This window comes from Enhydra lutris, unplaced genomic scaffold (assembly GCF_002288905.1).
Source record: "Enhydra lutris kenyoni isolate GAN:26980312 unplaced genomic scaffold, ASM228890v2 scaffoldscaffold12, whole genome shotgun sequence".
Taxonomy (NCBI): Eukaryota; Metazoa; Chordata; class Mammalia; order Carnivora; family Mustelidae; genus Enhydra; species Enhydra lutris.
The window spans coordinates 71,547,397-71,565,521 of record NW_019154096.1 but is presented as its reverse complement, the minus strand read 5'-3'; the positions used below and the strand labels follow the sequence as shown (position 1 = coordinate 71,565,521).

The 18,125-nt window shown below is 47.3% G+C and overlaps 1 protein-coding gene across 1 annotated transcript; it reads left to right on the top strand.

Moving 5' to 3' along the window:
* The first annotated feature begins 3,154 nt into the window (after nucleotides 1-3,154).
* Nucleotides 3,155-16,624, top strand: LOC111145313 (NSE4 homolog A, SMC5-SMC6 complex component). The gene is made up of 11 exons (XM_022500151.1): nucleotides 3,155-3,446; nucleotides 4,162-4,239; nucleotides 6,149-6,279; nucleotides 8,091-8,242; nucleotides 10,039-10,138; nucleotides 11,036-11,126; nucleotides 11,978-12,072; nucleotides 13,569-13,617; nucleotides 14,335-14,429; nucleotides 14,520-14,605; nucleotides 15,635-16,624. The coding sequence occupies exons 1-10, from the start codon at nucleotides 3,155-3,157 to the stop codon at nucleotides 14,592-14,594; spliced, it is 1,158 nt and encodes a 385-aa protein (XP_022355859.1). The 3' UTR covers nucleotides 14,595-14,605; nucleotides 15,635-16,624.
* Nucleotides 16,625-18,125: the final 1,501 nt, after the last annotated feature.

Sequence of the window (18,125 nt, the reverse complement as noted above, 5' to 3'; positions counted from 1 at the left end):
AGCAGTCCCCAGACACCACATGATGCCCCAGTTGCCAAACCCTTGCTCTCCTCCCCGCCTGCACCCCCAACTTCCCTCGTGGGCTCCTTCCCATCTCATGACCCGGACTTCCCTCAATGGCCCTGACTCTTCTACCCAGGTCAGATTCCTGCCTAGCTCCAAATCCTTTCCTTCTGAGCGTTGAACACAACAGGTGTTCTATATTCGTCTTTGTCTCACTGGCTTGACATCTGACTACCTCCAAAAGCCGTCAGCTTCCCGAGTGTAGGCCCTTGTTTGGCTGTCTTCAATACTGTATGTCCAGCCTCCAGCCCGTGGCTTAGCACCTAGTGGACCCCTCGATAAACATGCATTAACAAATGAAGCACCCAGAAAAGGGGCAGATTTTCATCACTGACTCACGTAATCATTAGCACAGCAGGTACTATGGGAGGACTAACGGGTCAAGTTTTTACTACCTTCAACCTTCTCCTGGAGCCTAGCCGGTGAGGAGAGCCAAGATCTATCTCCCTGAGAGATAGACTAAATATCAAATCACACCAAGTGACATCTTTACGACACTAGCCACTATAAACGCATTGTAGATGACCTAACTGGGTCGTGGCTGGACATATCCGGAATTCCTAGCATCAAATCAGATCACACCCGAAAGATCCCCCTGTGACTGGCTGGCTTCCCCAGCGCCAGAACAATCACACACTGTTTCCCACCCGAGAATGTACATGTTTTCCCATTTGAGTTGCAAGAATGCTGGTGCCCAGCTACATGGTGGTGGAGACTCCATGCACCAGGCCATTCCTTGCCTCTACCTCAGCCCCAGCTGGAACTCTCCTGCATCCCTCCCCTCTGCTGGGTGGTCATGAAGGCCTGTTTTTCAGATGTCCCCCTCTGGGTTAGTCCTAACTTAGTTCACTGTCCTATCATGTTAGTTAGGAGGGTGACCCAGAAGCTCATCTCCCAGGAAGGGAGGAGGGATTCTACTCAGCCAGCTCTTCTCCCCTCACTGGTCTCTGCTCCTTCATCTTGTAATGCTTTGTTCCTGATTACTGTTTGTGACTACTGTGCTAATCAGTCTTTCCTGTTTCAGGCACAGTTCCTACTTTCTGGATCCATCTGGTTGCACGTTCGGAGTCTTTATATCTTGGTAATAGAAAATCTAAACCAAACTGGCTTAAGGAAGAAAGAAATGCATCATTTGGGTTGTTTTGTGAGCCAATCACAGAACGCCCGGTGAAAAGTGATTTAAGCAATAAGGACACTTATTACCTCTTGTGACAAGATATCCAGGGGGAGGACTGTTGCAGCTTGGGATCAGCAATTTTGCTAAGTCATCAAGGACCTGGGGTCTTTCTGCCTTGTAATGTTCATTTGTTAATTTTTCCTCATGTGGCCACAAGATGGCTGCCTCATTGTGAAGAACACACGTGGACAACCTTGGACTACACGGGAGCATTTCCTTTCAGTGTCTGTTTTTAATGTGGAGAAAACGTTTTTGAGAAGACCTTCAGTAGACTTCTCCTTAGTCCTTTCAGTCAGGATTGCGCCATATTCCATGCCACAGGTACAAGGGGAGCTGGGAGGGAAGGTGAATATCTGGTTTTGTTCATTTGTTTGCTTTTTGGCCTCTGTGGTGGAAAGGGGGCTTTGACAGTAGAGAACAAAGGATAGGGAAACAGAAATAGAAGATATGTCTCCCATCTTCCCCTGTGGTGGGGTTGAGGCCATGTGACCAGATCTGGCCAATGGACTATGAGCAGCAGTGACATGCACCCATTCTGGGTTGACACAATTAAGCCAACTCACTAATCCTGGACTGTCTACTTCTGGACTTCCAGTGTCACAAGGAAAATTCTAACTATTTTGGCTGAGGCCTTGTAGTAGAGTTTCTATTATACCTAGCTAAATAGACCCTGATACACCTTTCACCCATCATTTGGGTTATTTTCCATTTGTCCTCAGCCTTACATCAAATTAATCTCCACCTTTCTTAGCCTTGCTCTGCTCAGAGACTAATTTATGGAGTGTATCACACAGGTTCTCTTGCCCTCTAACTTCATGCTGCCCTTAGCCAATGAGAGGTAAAATCGTTTGAAGACATGTTCGGGAGAGAGAGAGACCAAGGTGTTTTACCCCCACTTCCTCTTCATGTCCTCTTTTCTCAGAACTTCCTCTTCTTTTGGCATGACTGCATGTCTCTAGGACCACAGCTCCTGTCTGGTGGCCCCTTTTCCATGGCCTCAACCTTCATCGGGTTCTGGTGACACTGCTTCTTTGCTCTGACACTTCAGGCCCAGAAAGAGTAAGGTCTTCCCATGGCTGCTCATCCCAGGTACCACTGTTCGTTTCCTACTGTTGTGAATTACCACAATCCTGGTCTCCACTTTTTGGCTTTGCTTGCTTGTGCTTTTGGGAAACAACATCTGCAGTAGAACTCAAAATATGAAGAATGAAATTTAGGCAGCTTCTGAATATAATTCCATCTGTCTTGGACCCTGTTAAGGATCTTTTAGAATATATTAGTTTGAGAACCTGTTGTGAACATCAACTGCCAGGATGTAGACATTCAGAAGGGATCGTAAACAGAGTTTACTAGGAGAAAGACCATCTTTGTCGTTAATTTTTGCTTGTGGTTCTTCTGTCATCCAGAGTGGGATTGCCCGGGGCCCATGAACCTCATCTGAGGCGCCCCGCGAGGGCTCGGGGAAACTGAGGTCCCAGAGCCACATCTCTTGTCTCCAAGCCCAGCGCGCGCCCCGCTCCAACGCAGCGGCCTCCGCCAACACACATGCTCCGCGCGCCCTGACGTCGCCCGGCCGTGGCTGGGTCCCGGGAGCCGAAGACACCCGGGAAGACGCAGGCCCGGTGCGGTGGGCCTCGGGGGCCCAGCCCGGCCAGGCTCTAATTCCCGCACGGCGCGGGCAGCGGGTCCCCGGTGCGGCCGCTGTGCGGGGCGCGGAGGGCCCGCGCCCGGCCCCGCGGCGCCTCGGGAGCGCCCCGCGCCGCGCCCGCCGCCGGCCTCCCGCCAGAGGCGTCGCTGTGCGCTGGCGCGGGCCCGGGAGCCGCGTTCCGCGGGGAGCGGCGCTCGCGCCGAGCAGGGGTTTCAGTTTCTGGCGCGAACTTCCGCCGTCCCGAAGTTGCTCGGCGAATTGGCGCGATGTCGGGGGACAGCAGCGGCCGCCGGTCCGAGGGCCGGGGCCGGGGCCGGGGCCGCGACCCGCACCGGGATCGCGCCCGCTCCCGCTCGCGGTCCCCGCTGTCGCCCGTGTCCCGCCGCGGCGCCGCGCCGGAGCGCAGGGAGGCCCCGGAGCGCCCGAGCCTGGAGGAGACGGAGCCGTCGGATTCCGGGGACGAGATGGTGGACCCCGCGAGCCTGGAGGCGGAGACCGACCACGGCCTGTGCCGCCAGATCCGCCATCAGTACCGGGCGCTCATCAACTCGGTCCAACGTAAGGCGGGGCGCGCGCCGGGGCAGGTGGCGGACGCAGGCCCGCGCTTCCAGGCTGGGCAACGGCGCCCGGGCCGACCCCGCGCCACCCGGCCGCGCCTCCATTGGCTCGCGAGGCCGCCCCGCGCCGTTGCGTGGAGCGAGTGCGCGACCTTGGCGGGGGCGCGCGGGCCCCGAAGGGGCAGGACGGCGCCGCGGGAGCCGGGACGGCCGGGAAGGGGCGGCGGCAGCGGGATGCGGGGGCCCTGGGCGTCTTTTCGGGCTGTCGGCGGGTCCGGCACGCGGCCGCCCGTCCCTGGGGGAGTTGTCAGAAATGCCAGTCCTCGGGCCGCACCCCGGGCCTCCGCACTCCGAAACTCGGGGTGGCCCGCCCACCGGCCGGGTGACCCTCTAAAGGGCCTCTGTGGCTTGTGAAGTTTGGGAACCACCCTTAGGAGCGCTCCTCGGAGGCTGCAGACGCTGTGGAGCCCTTGGGTGAAGGTTGAAGGCAGCCCGGCCCTTTTTTGAAGTTCATGCTGCTTAAAGGAACGGTCACCTTTCTCTTTCCGAGCCACTTGGGTTAAAAAGATGGAGCTATATGAAGTAAGCCCCCCTCTCCCCAGGGAGCAGGGGGCCGGGCTTGGCTGTACTCCGGATCGGTGATCCGTGATCGCTTTGTCAAGGACTTGTTCGTGCTTCAGGAGCACATTTCCCAAACCTTGTATTTTTTTACATAGAAAACCGTGAGGATATACTGAATGCCAGCGACAAATTAACAGAGGTCCTTGAAGAGGCCAACACTCTGTTTAATGGAGGTAATTCGTTATTTTATGTATGGGAGCTTTTTATTATAAGTTTTAGAATAATTTTGATTATTCAAACAGTCCCCACGTAATAGAATAGTGCTTTACTGGTGCTGGAAGCTTTTTCGTTGTAGAGGTAATACTGCTTTTACTGCACTTAGGCACCCCCCCAGGCCCCCTGAAGGCTTTATGAGAAATTCTGGGGGTGCAGCCAGCGGCCTGTTTCAGAAAGCCCCCCTCCACCCCAGGTGGTCCTGTTGCTTGATCAGGGTTGAGAACTTCGCATGTACTGTTGTTTTATCTGTCTGTGGTCTTGACTGCTGTATTCCCGGGATGCACTTGGTGATTAGAACATGATTCTTCATGCTCTTTGAGGACCAGAAGCTTTACGTCTGGTCATGTCCTAGTATGACTAATGGCCCACCTGTTGACAGCCCTTAAGGTTTTTCTGTCTGCCTGTTCTCAAATGAGTCTCTTTCTAGCTCTGCTCACAGCGTGCTCACCATTCCCCAGGTGGGTCTCCTACATTTGCTGAATCTCATTTGAATCCTTCCAGAACGGGGCATTTCCCCTCCGCCTGGTTAAGTCCCTCCTCCACTGTCCTTAGCTCTGTCTTCTCTTCACTCCTGGACTCCCAGTCCGTGTCCTCAAGGTTCCTCTGGACTCGTTCATGGCCTTGCTGTTTTACTGTGGGTCTTAATCTTGAGCCACACATCGCCTTGCCCTCGGCTGATTCTGCCCTGTGGACTGGGTCACTCTGTAAGGCAAAGTTATTCACTCAACTGGGCTTTGGGAATCGCTCAGCAAACAGAATTCTAGATCCTTGGCATTCATGGTTTTAACTCAGTGGAGGCCTCAAAGCCATCTGTGACAGAGAAGTCTGTGCTCTTCTCTCCATCCGTGCTGGGAGGCGGGTAGCCGAGGCCCCCAGGGGCAGCCCAGGAATGAGCCTCCAGCGGTGGCCTCTGCTGCCCTCTCTCAAGCGTGGTCACTTCCGCTGCCTCGCTCTCGAAACAAAATGGGAGAAAAATGATGTATACAAACAAAACCCAGAGTCAGCCAGTTCAGCGGCCTGAAGCAGGTTCAGGAAGTGGGGGATCCAAGTGAGGAGGCCTTTAGGAGTGAGCCAGGCACAGGTGTTTCTGGGATTGAGTGTTGCCCCATTCCCCTCTTCTTGGCTTCCTTCCCAGATTGCCTTTCCAGGTGTTCCCACAGCACTTTTCTCCCTCTCGGGGCCCATGAGGCCTGCTCTCAACTCCACAGGCCCCGTCCGTCCCCTTCCCCTCTTCCTCCTCAGTTTCCTTGCCTCCCTCCCTCCTTATCTCCTTCTGTTTAAATCTTTTTCTCTGTATAGCTTATCTTGAGTCCTGGTTCCTCTGTCAAACGTTTTCGGGTCACCCATCCTCACAGTCGCTGTCTTGCTGTAGACCGTTGACCTGGTGGCCTGTGCTGCCTCGCGGGGCGGGGGTCCTAGGCTTCCTGCCCAAGCCCGCTCTGTTCCTTCAGTGAGGCTCCTCGACAATTTACTCTTGCCCCTCAACAAGTCACCCTGCCTTACGCGGAGCAGGCCTCCCTTTTGACTTACCTCCGCACAGGTGGGAGTCGTGGCAGAGATGGGCTGCTGGGGTCAGAGGGAAGAGCCGGTGTGGGAGAGGAGAGGGGCTTAGTGGAACTGGAGCTGTCAAGTTCACAGGAGCAGGACCCGGAGGGAGAGTGGCTTTTAGGAGGACTGGGCAGCTGTGACTCCGGATTTTGGTGGGTTGGGTCGAGGAGGCAGGTTTTCAAGGGAGATGGGTATGTTCGAAAATTTTTTTTTTCTTTTGTCCGGTAGGAAATGTCAAGTAAGTAGGTGGAAATTTTGGGAAAATCCCTGTGAGTAATGGGTATATAGTAATGTGTATTTTCCTTCTTTTCTGAATAGTGTCCCGAGCAAGAGAAGCCGTGCTGGATGCCCAGTTTCTTGTTTTGGCTTCAGATTTGGGCAAAGAGAAAGCAAAGCAGCTGCGTTCTGATCTGAACTCATTTGATATGTTAAGATATGTTGAAACTCTAGTAAGTTCAAAGCTACAGAATCTTAATAAAAAATACTTCCCATGTCACATATTGTATAATTATCTGCTCTATTTAGATCTGTATGCAAATGCATTTCACTTCCTTTTTCCTTTTTTGGGGGGACCGGGGCGGGGGGTGGAGGTGGGGGTATGTCTCAGATTCCTCTGAACAGGTCTCACCAAGTTAAATGATGAGGATGACAATGAGGTTGACGGGAGAGCCCTGTGGAGGAATTTAGGGTGGCAGCTTAGAGGTTTAAAAATCTGTTAGCATTCTAAGACTCTGGGTGCTCCCTTTATTTAGAAATGGCCATTTTTTCATTCTCAGTGACCCTGGACCTTTGTCCTGGGCTGGGCAAAACCTACACTGCAGGTGGTCAGAGCTCAGCTGGAGAGGAGTTAGGCCTGGTTGGGCATGATTTCATCGGTCTTTGACAATATCTTGGAACCCTATGAATATACTTGGGGTTTTGCTTTTTTGTGGATCTTTTGTTGTTTTATTCACCTTTATTTGAATGGTTGTTAGCTAAAATGTTTACACTTTTCCTTGGTGGATTTACCAAAAAAGGACAATGAGGCTGACCTTGCATTTTACTATGTTGTGGTTGGTTTTGGTTTTTGTTTTCTGTTTTTTGGGTCCACTCTGAGCTAACCTCTGTCCTAGCATTTCTGACTGCATGTTTATTAAATGGTTATTAAAATGACTTGGTACCAGGAGACTGGCCCAGGTAAATTAATTCTTTTGTAAAGGCAGGAGGCAGATGAATTTTCTGTTGTTTTTAAAACCTTAAATGGTTTAAGATTACTGAAATTTAAAACTTAAAAATTTTCTCTTTTAACTTTTTTATTGTGAGATATAATGCGTTTGGAAAATGCACACTCATGTGTAGCTGAATGAATAAAGTGACCATGTGCTGGGTTATCTTTTTTAAACTTACTAGTATTTATCTAGGTGAGCTGTGTACCGTAACAAATCAAAGTAAATTCTGGAAGTCTTAAGGCATTCAGTGTAAAACCCTAAATTACAGCTCTGTAATCTCTGGGTCAGGAGGGCCCTTCCCAGTACACGTATAGGTACTATAAAGAAAAGATGGGTAGATTTGACCAGGCAGAAATGGACGGGGATGGTAGTGTGGGGGGACTGGTGGTTGGGGACGGAGGCTTGCTGACCTTACGTCTCTGATCAGGCTCTCGAAGCCTCTCTTCAGAGTTTGATTGCTTTTAATAGGGGCAAGCGTCCTGAGGGCTTTTTAATTATTGTTTATGTTTGATATTACTGTTTTAATTTGATAACTTGTAGGTATTTTATGATTTCATAATGTAATACTTTGATTTTCTGTGAGATAGTATGGGATAAGAGAATTATTAGACTTCTAGCAACTCTTCCCAGGAAGGCAGTTGTAAGATGAGCGATTCTCTGACTCTAGGACACTGCTGTCTGGATATACCGAGACACAAGCTGAGTAGAGGTCTCTAGGAGGTTGGCTAAAAACGAAAAATCCCGAAAGCCGGCTAAACTTCCCTGTTCTGTCTTGGAGCCTTTGACTAGGGATGTGATTTCAGATCTGTATGTTGGTTCAGCTTTCCTAATACTTTGATGGGCTAAGGATTCATTCATTCTAATATTTCTACCTTTGAAAGTTGGAATTTATATAAAATTATTTGTATAATAAGAAATGTAGCCAACATGTTAGAACGCTGAGTGGTCTCTTTGCATCTGGCCTCTTAAAGTTTAGCGATAGAGATTATTGGATGTGGTGAATGATTGCCTGTGGCTTAACTGGGGTTTTTTGTTTCCCTTCATTTTTGTAGCTGACACATATGGGTGTAAATCCGCTAGAAGCTGAAGAACTCATCCGTGATGAAGATAGTTCTGATTTTGAATTCATAGTCTATGACTCCTGGAAAATATCAGGCAAAACAGCAGAAAACACCTTTAATAAAACCCATACATTCCACTTTCTGTAAGATTATTTTAAAAATCTGACAGACCAGCCATTTGTAAACCTTAAGCTTTTTTATTATAGGAATGAGAACTATCTGGTAGGGTGAAGGTGACAATCAGGATGCCATTTTTTGGAGATTTTTCTGAAATTTGATTGAAAAGCCCATAAAATTTTGATGTGGATGGAACCTCATCCTTCTGAATTTGGGCAGGAAAGGCTGTGGGCCAGAACCTCTTACCACAGGGCTCTGCTGGCTCCTTTGTTTTCTGGTGTGTGAGGCTTTGGGTCTGGGGCATAATGTGTGACTCTGTTTTGTCATCTTTAATCTTATCCCATAGGCGGATGATACCTCTTATGGAGGGTCTCTCAAGATTTTACTGATGTCTGTAAAGTGCCATTCATTGTAATTGCCCGTTGGATGGTCGCTGACTTACTTGTACTTGAAGCCCGCTTCAGTCACTCACACCAGCTGCCCTGCTCATTTTTTTGGATACAGCTCTATACTTCTGCAAAGTTGATCTTCATGATCAACTTGGCTTCTGTCTTAATTTCCTAGTTCAGCCCTTCTGGAGAAACGAGGACTAGCCCTTACTGGTTCTCTCTTGTAAAGCCACCTTCAAAGGCACTGGTTGTGTCCCCCAGCAGATACTTTCTCTGGGGCAATCACCCAGTTGTTTCTTCCTTAAGTGCTCTAGCTCCTGGCATCTCTCTGTTCCGGTTGACCCTCCCAAAGCTCCAGAGGGCGGGAGTAGCTCAGTGAGAAGGCTTTGGAGATGCACAGGTGTGGGACCAGGCATCCGTCGGCTAATCCCGGGGCCCAGAACCACTGCGTACCTGACAGCGTAAAGCTCAGACTTATACATTACAGGATGAGGTCCAAGTCTGTTCTCTGCTGTGGAGTTCAAGGCTCTGTCCTAAATCCCAGGCTCTAAATGCAGCCTGGGGTGCTGTGCCTTAAACTTTCCTCATCTCGCACAGCGAATCACTCACAGCTTTGTGCCCTAGGACTTGCTCTTACTTTGGCCTGCAGAGTCTTCCCCCGTCTTTTCCATCTGGGAGGGTTTGCCTATCTCCCAGGCCCTAACTTGGAAGCTTCCAGTAACTTCTCCAGACAGAGGCATTATTGTAACATCAGAGAGCCAGCCTGATCCCTCCCATATCTGGAAAGATCTCTGCCCCCATGCTCTTGGAGCACTTGCATATCACCCTAGCACAGCACTGTAGGATCTAGTGTATTATGTTGAGATGGACGTGTGTGTGTGTGTGGATATGGGTCTGTCCGTCTACACTGCACGCTTTGAGCTGCTCAAGGGCAGGAACCATGCGGGTCTATGCTCGCAGGGCCTTGGTCTCTGCGTGGTACATATATTATTATAGCTGAAGTCTGCAGTAGGGTTTTTTTTTTTTTTTTTTTAGAGAGTCCAAAGGAAGAAAGAACCCCATGGCTTGTTCCCCTTTTTGTTCCCCTTCCCCACGTGTTCAGCCTTCCCACGGATCTGAAGTTGGCTTTGCCAAAGAGGCAGTGGGCTAGCTGGGAAGACCACAGGCATATTTCTTGGTTTACTGTTGAGAGCAAAATAGGAAGGCGTTCAGGGGGCATCTGTGGTTCAGTAAAGATCCTAGGAGTCCTTTGAGACACACAAAGGGAACAGAGAGGATGTCACAAAAAGTCACAAGTGTTTTGGTCCATGTCAGTTCGAGTATCAATGGAGCCAGGTCTGAATTCAGCCATTCCGTGGGAACAGCTTCCGGTTAGCGCAATCAGTTCGTTTAAAAACAAACAAAAAAAGACATGAAAGCGTATTTTTCATTAGGTTGGGTTCAATACAAGGAGAGTTCCCTGTGCCAAAGCCACGAAGCGATCGTCCAAGAAAAGGTCCCACGACAGAAGAGAAGAAGACAATGCCTGACCAGGTTTGTTTTTTAAAAACACCTCAGGTTACATTAATACAATGTTCAGGCAATCTGGCCATCTTCCCAAGGTGTGGGGTCTAGAATCAGGTTTGGTTCTTAAATAATTACTTAAATAATTTTAGCGTTTAAACATTTTACTGGATTAGCCCCTTGTCTTAGTTTTAATCCACGTCTGTAGTTTGGATCAGTTCTCCCAAACCAGGGCTTCTTAACCTCGGCACCATCGACACCGGGGGCTGGGTCCTTCTCTGTTGTGAGAGGCTGTCCTGTGTGCTGTAGGACCCCCTGTAGCAACCTTGGCTTCTCCCCATTAGGTGCCAGTAGCCTCCGTACCCCCAACCCCACAGTCGTTAACAACCAAAAACATCTCCAGATACTGGCACATGTCCCCAGGAGGCAAAATCACTCTCAGTTGAGAACCACTGTTCTTAACTGCCCTTTGTCTGTTTTGCTATTTGTGTCCAACCTGAAAATGGTTGATTTGGTAATGTTATTGCTCAATTAAAAAGTTAATATGAACATGTTACTGAAACTAGAAAATCTTTTTTTTTATTTAACTGTACATTTTTTTTAAAGATTTTATTTATTTGACAGAGATCACAAGAAGGCAGAGAGGCAGGTAGAGGGTGGGGGAGATTAAGCTCCCCGCTGAGTAGAGATCCCCATGTGGGGCTCGATCCCAGCACCCCGAGATGATGACCTGAGCCAAAGGCAGAGGCTTAACCCACTGAGGCACCCAGGTGCCCCTTAAGTGTAAATTTTAAGACAAGGATAAAAACTGCTAGCAATCCCCCCAAAAAACAAGAGAGCTAGAGGAGTTTGGATATGTCAGGAGCCGAAAATGTGAATGCGCAGGCAAGTAGGTCAGTCTGCTTGGTAACAACTTTGTATTTTCAGTTAAATGAAATGGAAGAGTCTCATCAAGAAGCAACGGAAAAAGAAGTGGAAAGAATTTTGGGATTGCTGCAGACGTATTTTCGAGAAGATCGTAAGTGTGATACCAAGTTCAAAGTAGAACAATTTGTATTTATCAGTTAGACACGGATCTCTTGCATTGAGAAGTTGTTTTGTTTTAAAAAGCATTTTCAGTTATATGGAATGTTTGATTCATTGTGATTTTCTTTTTGGCATGTATGTTTAATGAAGCTTCTTTCCTTTAGCAATCCCGTGTGAGAGTGCTGGCAAAGTAACTTTCAATTTTTGCTTTTAAAAGATGTATTTTTTTCTGTTAGAAAATAAAAGGTGCCGTAGAAGGGGGAAAAGTAGAGTTGAGTACCCGTTCCTTCATCCCCAGAGGCGGCCTCCTGTACGATGTGCTTGTCTACTTTCAGACCTTCAGTCATGTAACCATGCACATAAGTAAATTGGGGATTTTTGTTGGTTTTTTAGCTTTTTGCAAAGCTAATCATAACATACACATTCTCCTGCAACATGAGTTTTCCGCATGGACGTTCGGCCGTATCCACACGTGCAGATCGCACTTACTCTTTTCAGTGATTCCCGCCGTATGGCTGTATCCTCCATCAGTGGGTGGACGACTAGGTTCTTTTTAGCATTTTATTCTTGGGAAACCCGCTGCAGTGGGAAATTGTGGTACACAACTTCGTGCACACGTGCTGATACTTCTGTAGGACAGGAGGGTTGTCAGATCAGTGGGTGTACATATTTTTAATAGATAAGTCACATTGCCTCCCCAGAAGGGCTGCATCAGTTTCACTCCCACGACAGGTCGAGCGCCCATTTCCTTCCTCTGCTAACACAAGAGAATATTGGTCTTACTGATCGGCAAAAATTATCTTTCCTATTTTGAAGAATCTTTTTCTCCTCTTTTGTCTGTAGCTGATACACCTATGTCCTTCTTTGACTTTGTGGTTGATCCACATTCTTTCCCCCGGACAGTGGAAAACATCTTTCATGTTTCCTTCATTATAAGGGTAAGATTTAAGATTGTTTCTCTTTTTTCTTTTATAGCTTTTAAAATGGTAAATGATGGGGATGCCTCGGTGGCTAGGTCAGTTAAGCATCTCTTGATTTCGGCTCAGGTCATGATCTCAGGGTTGTGAGATCGAGCCCTGTGTCCGGTTCTGCGCTGGGCATGGAGCCTGCGTAACATTCTCTCTCTACTCTACTCCTCTCTTGTTTGCTCTGTTTCACTCTCTCAAAAAAGAGGGGTAAATAATAAAAGCTGTGGATGGGAGCTGGCAAAGGTATTCGTACTGACTGGTAGGTATGGTAGACCCGTTGCAGCGAAGCATTGGCACACAGGCAGAAGAAACCAGCTGAAATGCCTGTGGGCGCCCGGCTGGCTCAGTTGGTGGAATGTGCGACTCTTAATCTCAGGGTTGAGTTTGAGCCCCACGTTGGGTATAGAGATTACTAAACATAATAAACTTAGAAAAAAATGTATGCTTGCTTTTATATTTTAGGAATCATTTACAGAATGAATTGACAGAATTTGAACATGGAGATTAGATCACAGTATGGTATAAATGTGGAATTTCCCAAATTTGATAGTTGTCTTGTAAGAAAAGATCTTGTTCTTGTCGAGGAATATACACAAAGTATTAAGGAAAGAGAGCAGGTTATCTATCACTTATTCTCTCATGAAAATTCCTGATACATATGTAGAGAAAGGGAAATAGTATGGCAGAACTTGAACGGGGGGTGAAGCTGGGGAAAATATATGGGAGGTCTTTACAGAAGCCTTGTAGCTCTTTCAGTTTGAAATTATTTCCAAGTAAAGTTTCCAAAAAAAAAAAAAAAAAGAAAAGAGAAGAATACCCCTATTTAGAAATATACTATGGAAATTTGCTTTCGACTCTCTTTAGTCTTAAAGCAGGTTGTACTCCCACTCATGGAAGATGAATTTGATTTTAACCTCAGTCAAAAATCTTTTATCGACCAAAGTTTTTTCCCAGAAATGATAACAAAGGCGTATTTTGTCAGTGGTAAATGAGTTATGCATAATAAGATGACGAGTGTCCAAAAATAAGCATGAATCCTGTTTAAGAGCCAAGGCTGTTTCGGTCTTATTTAGGAGATCTTAGGAACCTGAGAGGGGACCCCATGTAAAGTCTCATCCATGTAATCTCTTATGGTACATTCTGATCGTCTGGGATCCAGAGTTCTCTTTTTTTCTTTTTAGTTTAGTTTTTTGTTGAGAGAAAAGTGGGGAGCAGTGGGGGGTGGAGAGAATCTCCAGCAGTCTCCCCGCTGAGTCTGGAGCCCAATGTGGGGTTCAGTCTCATGACCCTGAGATCATGAGCTGAGCTGAAAGCAAGTCGGAGGCTTAACCAACTGCCCTATCCCGGTGCCCTCTGGGGTATGGAGTTTTCTAATTGATGTTTTTTAATCCAATGGTTATAGGTTTTGGATCTAATTTTTTAAATCGGCTTTTGACTCTAAATCTAAAATTATGTTTGTGTTTTAGGATGGTTTTGCAAGAATAAAGCTTGACCAAGACCGACTGCCGATAATAGGTAAGTGATAGTACGTTAAATTAGTTTTAGAGAAAATGTGTTATTCAAGTTCATGAAATGCAGTGTTCTGAACAGAACCGAGTTTACATTCTAGGTAACTTTCACAAGGCTGTGTCTTGCTCAGCTAACCAGTACTGCAGAGATGGTCATTTGTTCAAACCAGGGGGTTCATCTGTATCCTTGACTCAATATCCGTGGCCATAAAGATGAACGAGAAAGTCCCTTCAATTCTAATTGAGAATTTCTGTAATCGTAGTTACTGTTGTACTTTCTTTCCTTCTGTTTTCCCCTGATGCCACCTCCTTCTTCTCCTTGAGAGAGTCTTTCGTAGTTGAATAATTTCACTGACTCAGTGAGCCTTTTCTAAGGTTCCCCTGTAGAGAGTCGAGTACTTTCGTAGCCCTGCTTGCTAGTTCACAAGTTCTCAGCTTCTCTTGGACTCACTAGGGCTCAGCCCTGAGGTTGGTAGGTAGATAGGCAGAGGTCTTCAAATGATTGCCACGCATAACTCTGCTGCGGGGAGTTATTTTTTTCATGGGAACAAATGGATTAGTTGCTGCCGTAGTAACTCTTTAACACATCAGTGATGCATGGAATCCTGAAAAGTATGTAATACTTTAAGTGTCTTTTCCATACAGGTTCATTCCTTCTCATTGGTTTCTGTTCAGAGTCCCTCTTGCAATTTGATAACCTTTGAAAACTTTGTCTTTCAAACAGAGCCTGTTAATATTAATGAAGAAAGTGAGGGAATTGACCAAAACACCCAAATTAGGAATCAAGGAATCATAGCTCTGAGTTACCGGGACTGGGAGGTAAAGCTCTGCACGTTGCCCCCGGGGTAGTTCTGCCTCCCACGTCATTTGCTATAAACCGGTCCCCAAATGTTCTTTGTTCTCTGCCAGGAGATCGTGAAGACCTTTGAGATCTCAGAGCCGGTGATCGCTTCAGGCCAGAGCCAGCCAAGGCTAAGCACCTGACACCAGCAAAGGTAAGATTTCCTCCGTGGTATTGAATGTTAATTAGTGCTCCAGACCCCCTCCTTTTTTTTTTTTTTTGCATTCGGGTGAAACTGGGATTTACCTCCCTCTAGTGCTCTATTCTTAGAACTGTGTGCCAGTGAGGAAGGCAGCGCTGGGCCCCGTGGCTTCTACGGATTACTTCGGTTAAGTGGAATATTGAACCCTCCCATCAGCTGTGTTCACTGTCCGATTCAATGTGCTTGTTTTATAGCTAGGAAGTAGAAAAAGAGGATTAGGACAGAATTACTTGGAAGAATGTCAGTAAATGGGCATTTCTGAAATCTGATTTAGGCTATGGAACACTTCTTCATTTTTATGAAGGAGAAGGTGCTAGAAGGAAATCTTTGTGATGATCGGGCATTTACTTGTGGGTGGAAGTCAGGAGACCTGGATGCTCTTTGCTCCATCCCCTTGGTTTAAAATTACTGAACGCTCGACTTAATCTCACTCAGCTTCATTTTGTCTATAAATCTCTCTGTAGGGGCGCCTGGGTGGCTCAGTGGGTTAAAGCCTCTGCCTTCGGCTCAGGTCATGGTCCCAGGGTCCTGGGATCAAGCCCCGCATCGGGCTCTCTGCTCAGCAGGGAGTCTGCTTCCTCCTCTCTCTCTCTGCCTGCCTCTCTGCCTACTTGTGATCTCTGTCTGTAAAATAAATAAATAAAATCTTTAAAAAAAAATCTCTCTGTAAAATGGGAGGTTTTTGAGTTAGATCATTAAGGGTTTTTTTGGTATCACAGATTTTCTATAATTTTGAGGTTTAATACTTAATGTAAACTCTTAATACTTGCCTCAATTAACTGAGCTGCTTTTGTTCCAAGATAACGGAGGGAAAGTGAACAGACAGAGGGTATATAATGGGGGTAGAATGGGCCCCTACTCAGAGAGAAAGGACTAGTTGTTAGATCCTATCAACGTATATCAAGTTCATGTATTATGGGAACTTCTGATTCATTTTATCACTTATAAACTGTTAACCAACTATTTTTCCCTCTTTTTTAGGACTCAAATGGATAGTGAGATCCAAAAAGGAAAGCAGCATGTATTGTATATATTGTATGATTAAACATTTTTAAAAGACAGATTGTTTTTAGTAAAATGTAGCTTTTGATAGTTAATGAATTTGTCATGGTTGTCTTTGATTAAAGGAAATTCACTGCCATATTCACAAATAATTGTAGTTACTCTTTATTTTCCCATCATGCCAGAGTCTGCCCTTTCTCCAGTCCTGTCCCACTGAAACTCTGTTGGCTAGGTTGTTACAGCCTGTACAGCATTATGGTTCTTTTCACGCCTCTTTAGCTGTAAAATTAGCTGGTCAAGTCCACAAATCTTAGGTTGAACTATATGAAATTGTTTTGTAAGGAAAACACAGTCACATATCAGCAGTTTTATAGGCGCAGCCTGTGATTTAGACATAGGAAACTCTTTCAGTCGTCTCCCAGGCCAGGCTGGACACTTGTCCCCAGCGGCAGTCCTGTCTGCACACACACCACAGAAGAAAACCATCCTGCAGGGTGGACACCCCCCCCCCACCCCCCACCCCCGTGCTTCCCATCTTTGCTGGCCCCTCAGGCCTGGCTTTGATGTTTTTTTGCCCCTCCCTCATCCCCTTTCCCACTCTCCAGCATTCTACATCTTCCTTCTCTGGGTCCCAGTCCTTCCTGGTGCGCGGGTGTGTCCGCCACCCTCCATACCTAGCGCTTTCCCTTCAACCATGGTTATCTCTCATAAAACAACTGTCGTGACCTTTAGTTACTGTCCTGTCTCTTCCTGGAATAAGAATTACTTGCGTGCTCCCCTTCTGGCCATCCTGGAACCTGGGCTGAGGAGCACCTCCTTCCCCAGCATTCCCCAGAGGCTGTTTTCGGCCAAATTGGGGATTCCTTCCCAAATAGTTTGATCCCAGGGTTAAATGCTATGCATTTGACACTTAAAAATCCACTCCTGGAGGGGTGCCCGGGTGGCCCAGTCGGTTAAGTGTCTGACTCTTGATTTCGGTTCAGGTCACAACCTCAGGGTCCTGGGATCGAGCCCCGCATCAGGCTCTGTGCTCAGTGTCGTCTGCTTGTCCCTCTCCATCCCCCTGCTTGCTCGCTCGTTCTCAAATAAAATCTTAAAAAATTGTACTCCTGGAAAGCTGTACATCCTCACGCCTGGTGCTTTCCCTGGCTCCCTTTCCCCATCTTACCTTCACGAGTCCTACTGTATCTATGTCCTCAACATTCTCCAAAATTGGTTTGACTCCACTCTGAAAAGACTCCACTCTGAAATGCTCACAAAAAGCATTTGTGTTCCCTGGCTTATTGGCAGCACAGGGTCTGGGTTATGTATAAACAGCTCCCAAATCTGTCCTCCCTTAATCCCTACGGGGGTACTTCGACTACTTTATTAACTCCAAAGAAACTAGGATTTCTTTTCCCTTTTCCCTTATAGCCCCTACTTAATTGGTCATGATATCCCATCTGGTGTCTTGATTCTCTCCACCCTGCCCAGATTTCTGCCACAGACTCCTGTCTGGTGTCCCCCGCTTCCTATCTGCTCTTCGTGTCCCCTCCACATCTTCAGAGCCACTTGTCAGTTCTCAGTGACTCCCCACTGCCTCCAAGGCTTGAAAGACCTCAGCTTGCAGACCCATGGAGGCCTTACATGATTGGGCTCCTTGCCTCCACCCAGGCTCAACTCCCCCCCAAAGTCTCGGGCTTTCTCTTCCATCTCGATGAACTTCACATTCCGTGCCATTTACCCACTTAAAGCGAATAATTCATTGTTGGCTCAGTCTGCTCACAGGGCTCTGTAACCACCACAGCCTGATAGAGAACATTCTTTCATACCCCAGAACATTCTGTCACCCTTCCACATCCGCCTCCTCACCCCTTAGCCCCAACCGATAACCTACCTTCTGACAGAAGTTGCCTATTCTGGACATTTCACAGTAATGGAATCACACACTGGCCTAGACATTACAGTTTTTCAAGCACACGTGTTTGGTGGCTTCCTCTTTCCCTTTCATCGGCCTGCCTTCTGCTTGCTTCAAACTCTGCTCATGTCAGAAATGTAGCAGGTGCCTGAGTGGCTCAGTCAGTTGAGTGTCTGACTCTTGGTTTCAGTGCAGGTCGTGAGATCGAGACCCATGTCGGGCTCCATGCTGTGTGTGGTGTCTGCTTGAGATTCTCTTCTCCTTCTCTCTCTGCCCCTCAAAAAAAAGAAAAATATAAGAGTGATGACCTTTGACAAACCAAAGTGGCCTAGGTGTCACTTGGCATTTTGTACCTTTCTATAATTATTTGAGTTTTCTAACCATGTCCTTTTTCATTATTTTTAAAAAAGGATTGGGGTGCCTGGGTGGCTAGTCAGTTAAGCATCTACCTTTGGCTCAGGTCATGATCCCAGGGACCTGGGCTGGAGCCTGGAGTCGCACTCCCTCCTTAGTAGAATCTGCTTCTCCCTCTGCCCCTCCCCCTGCTCGCGTTCTCTCACTCTCTCTCTCAAG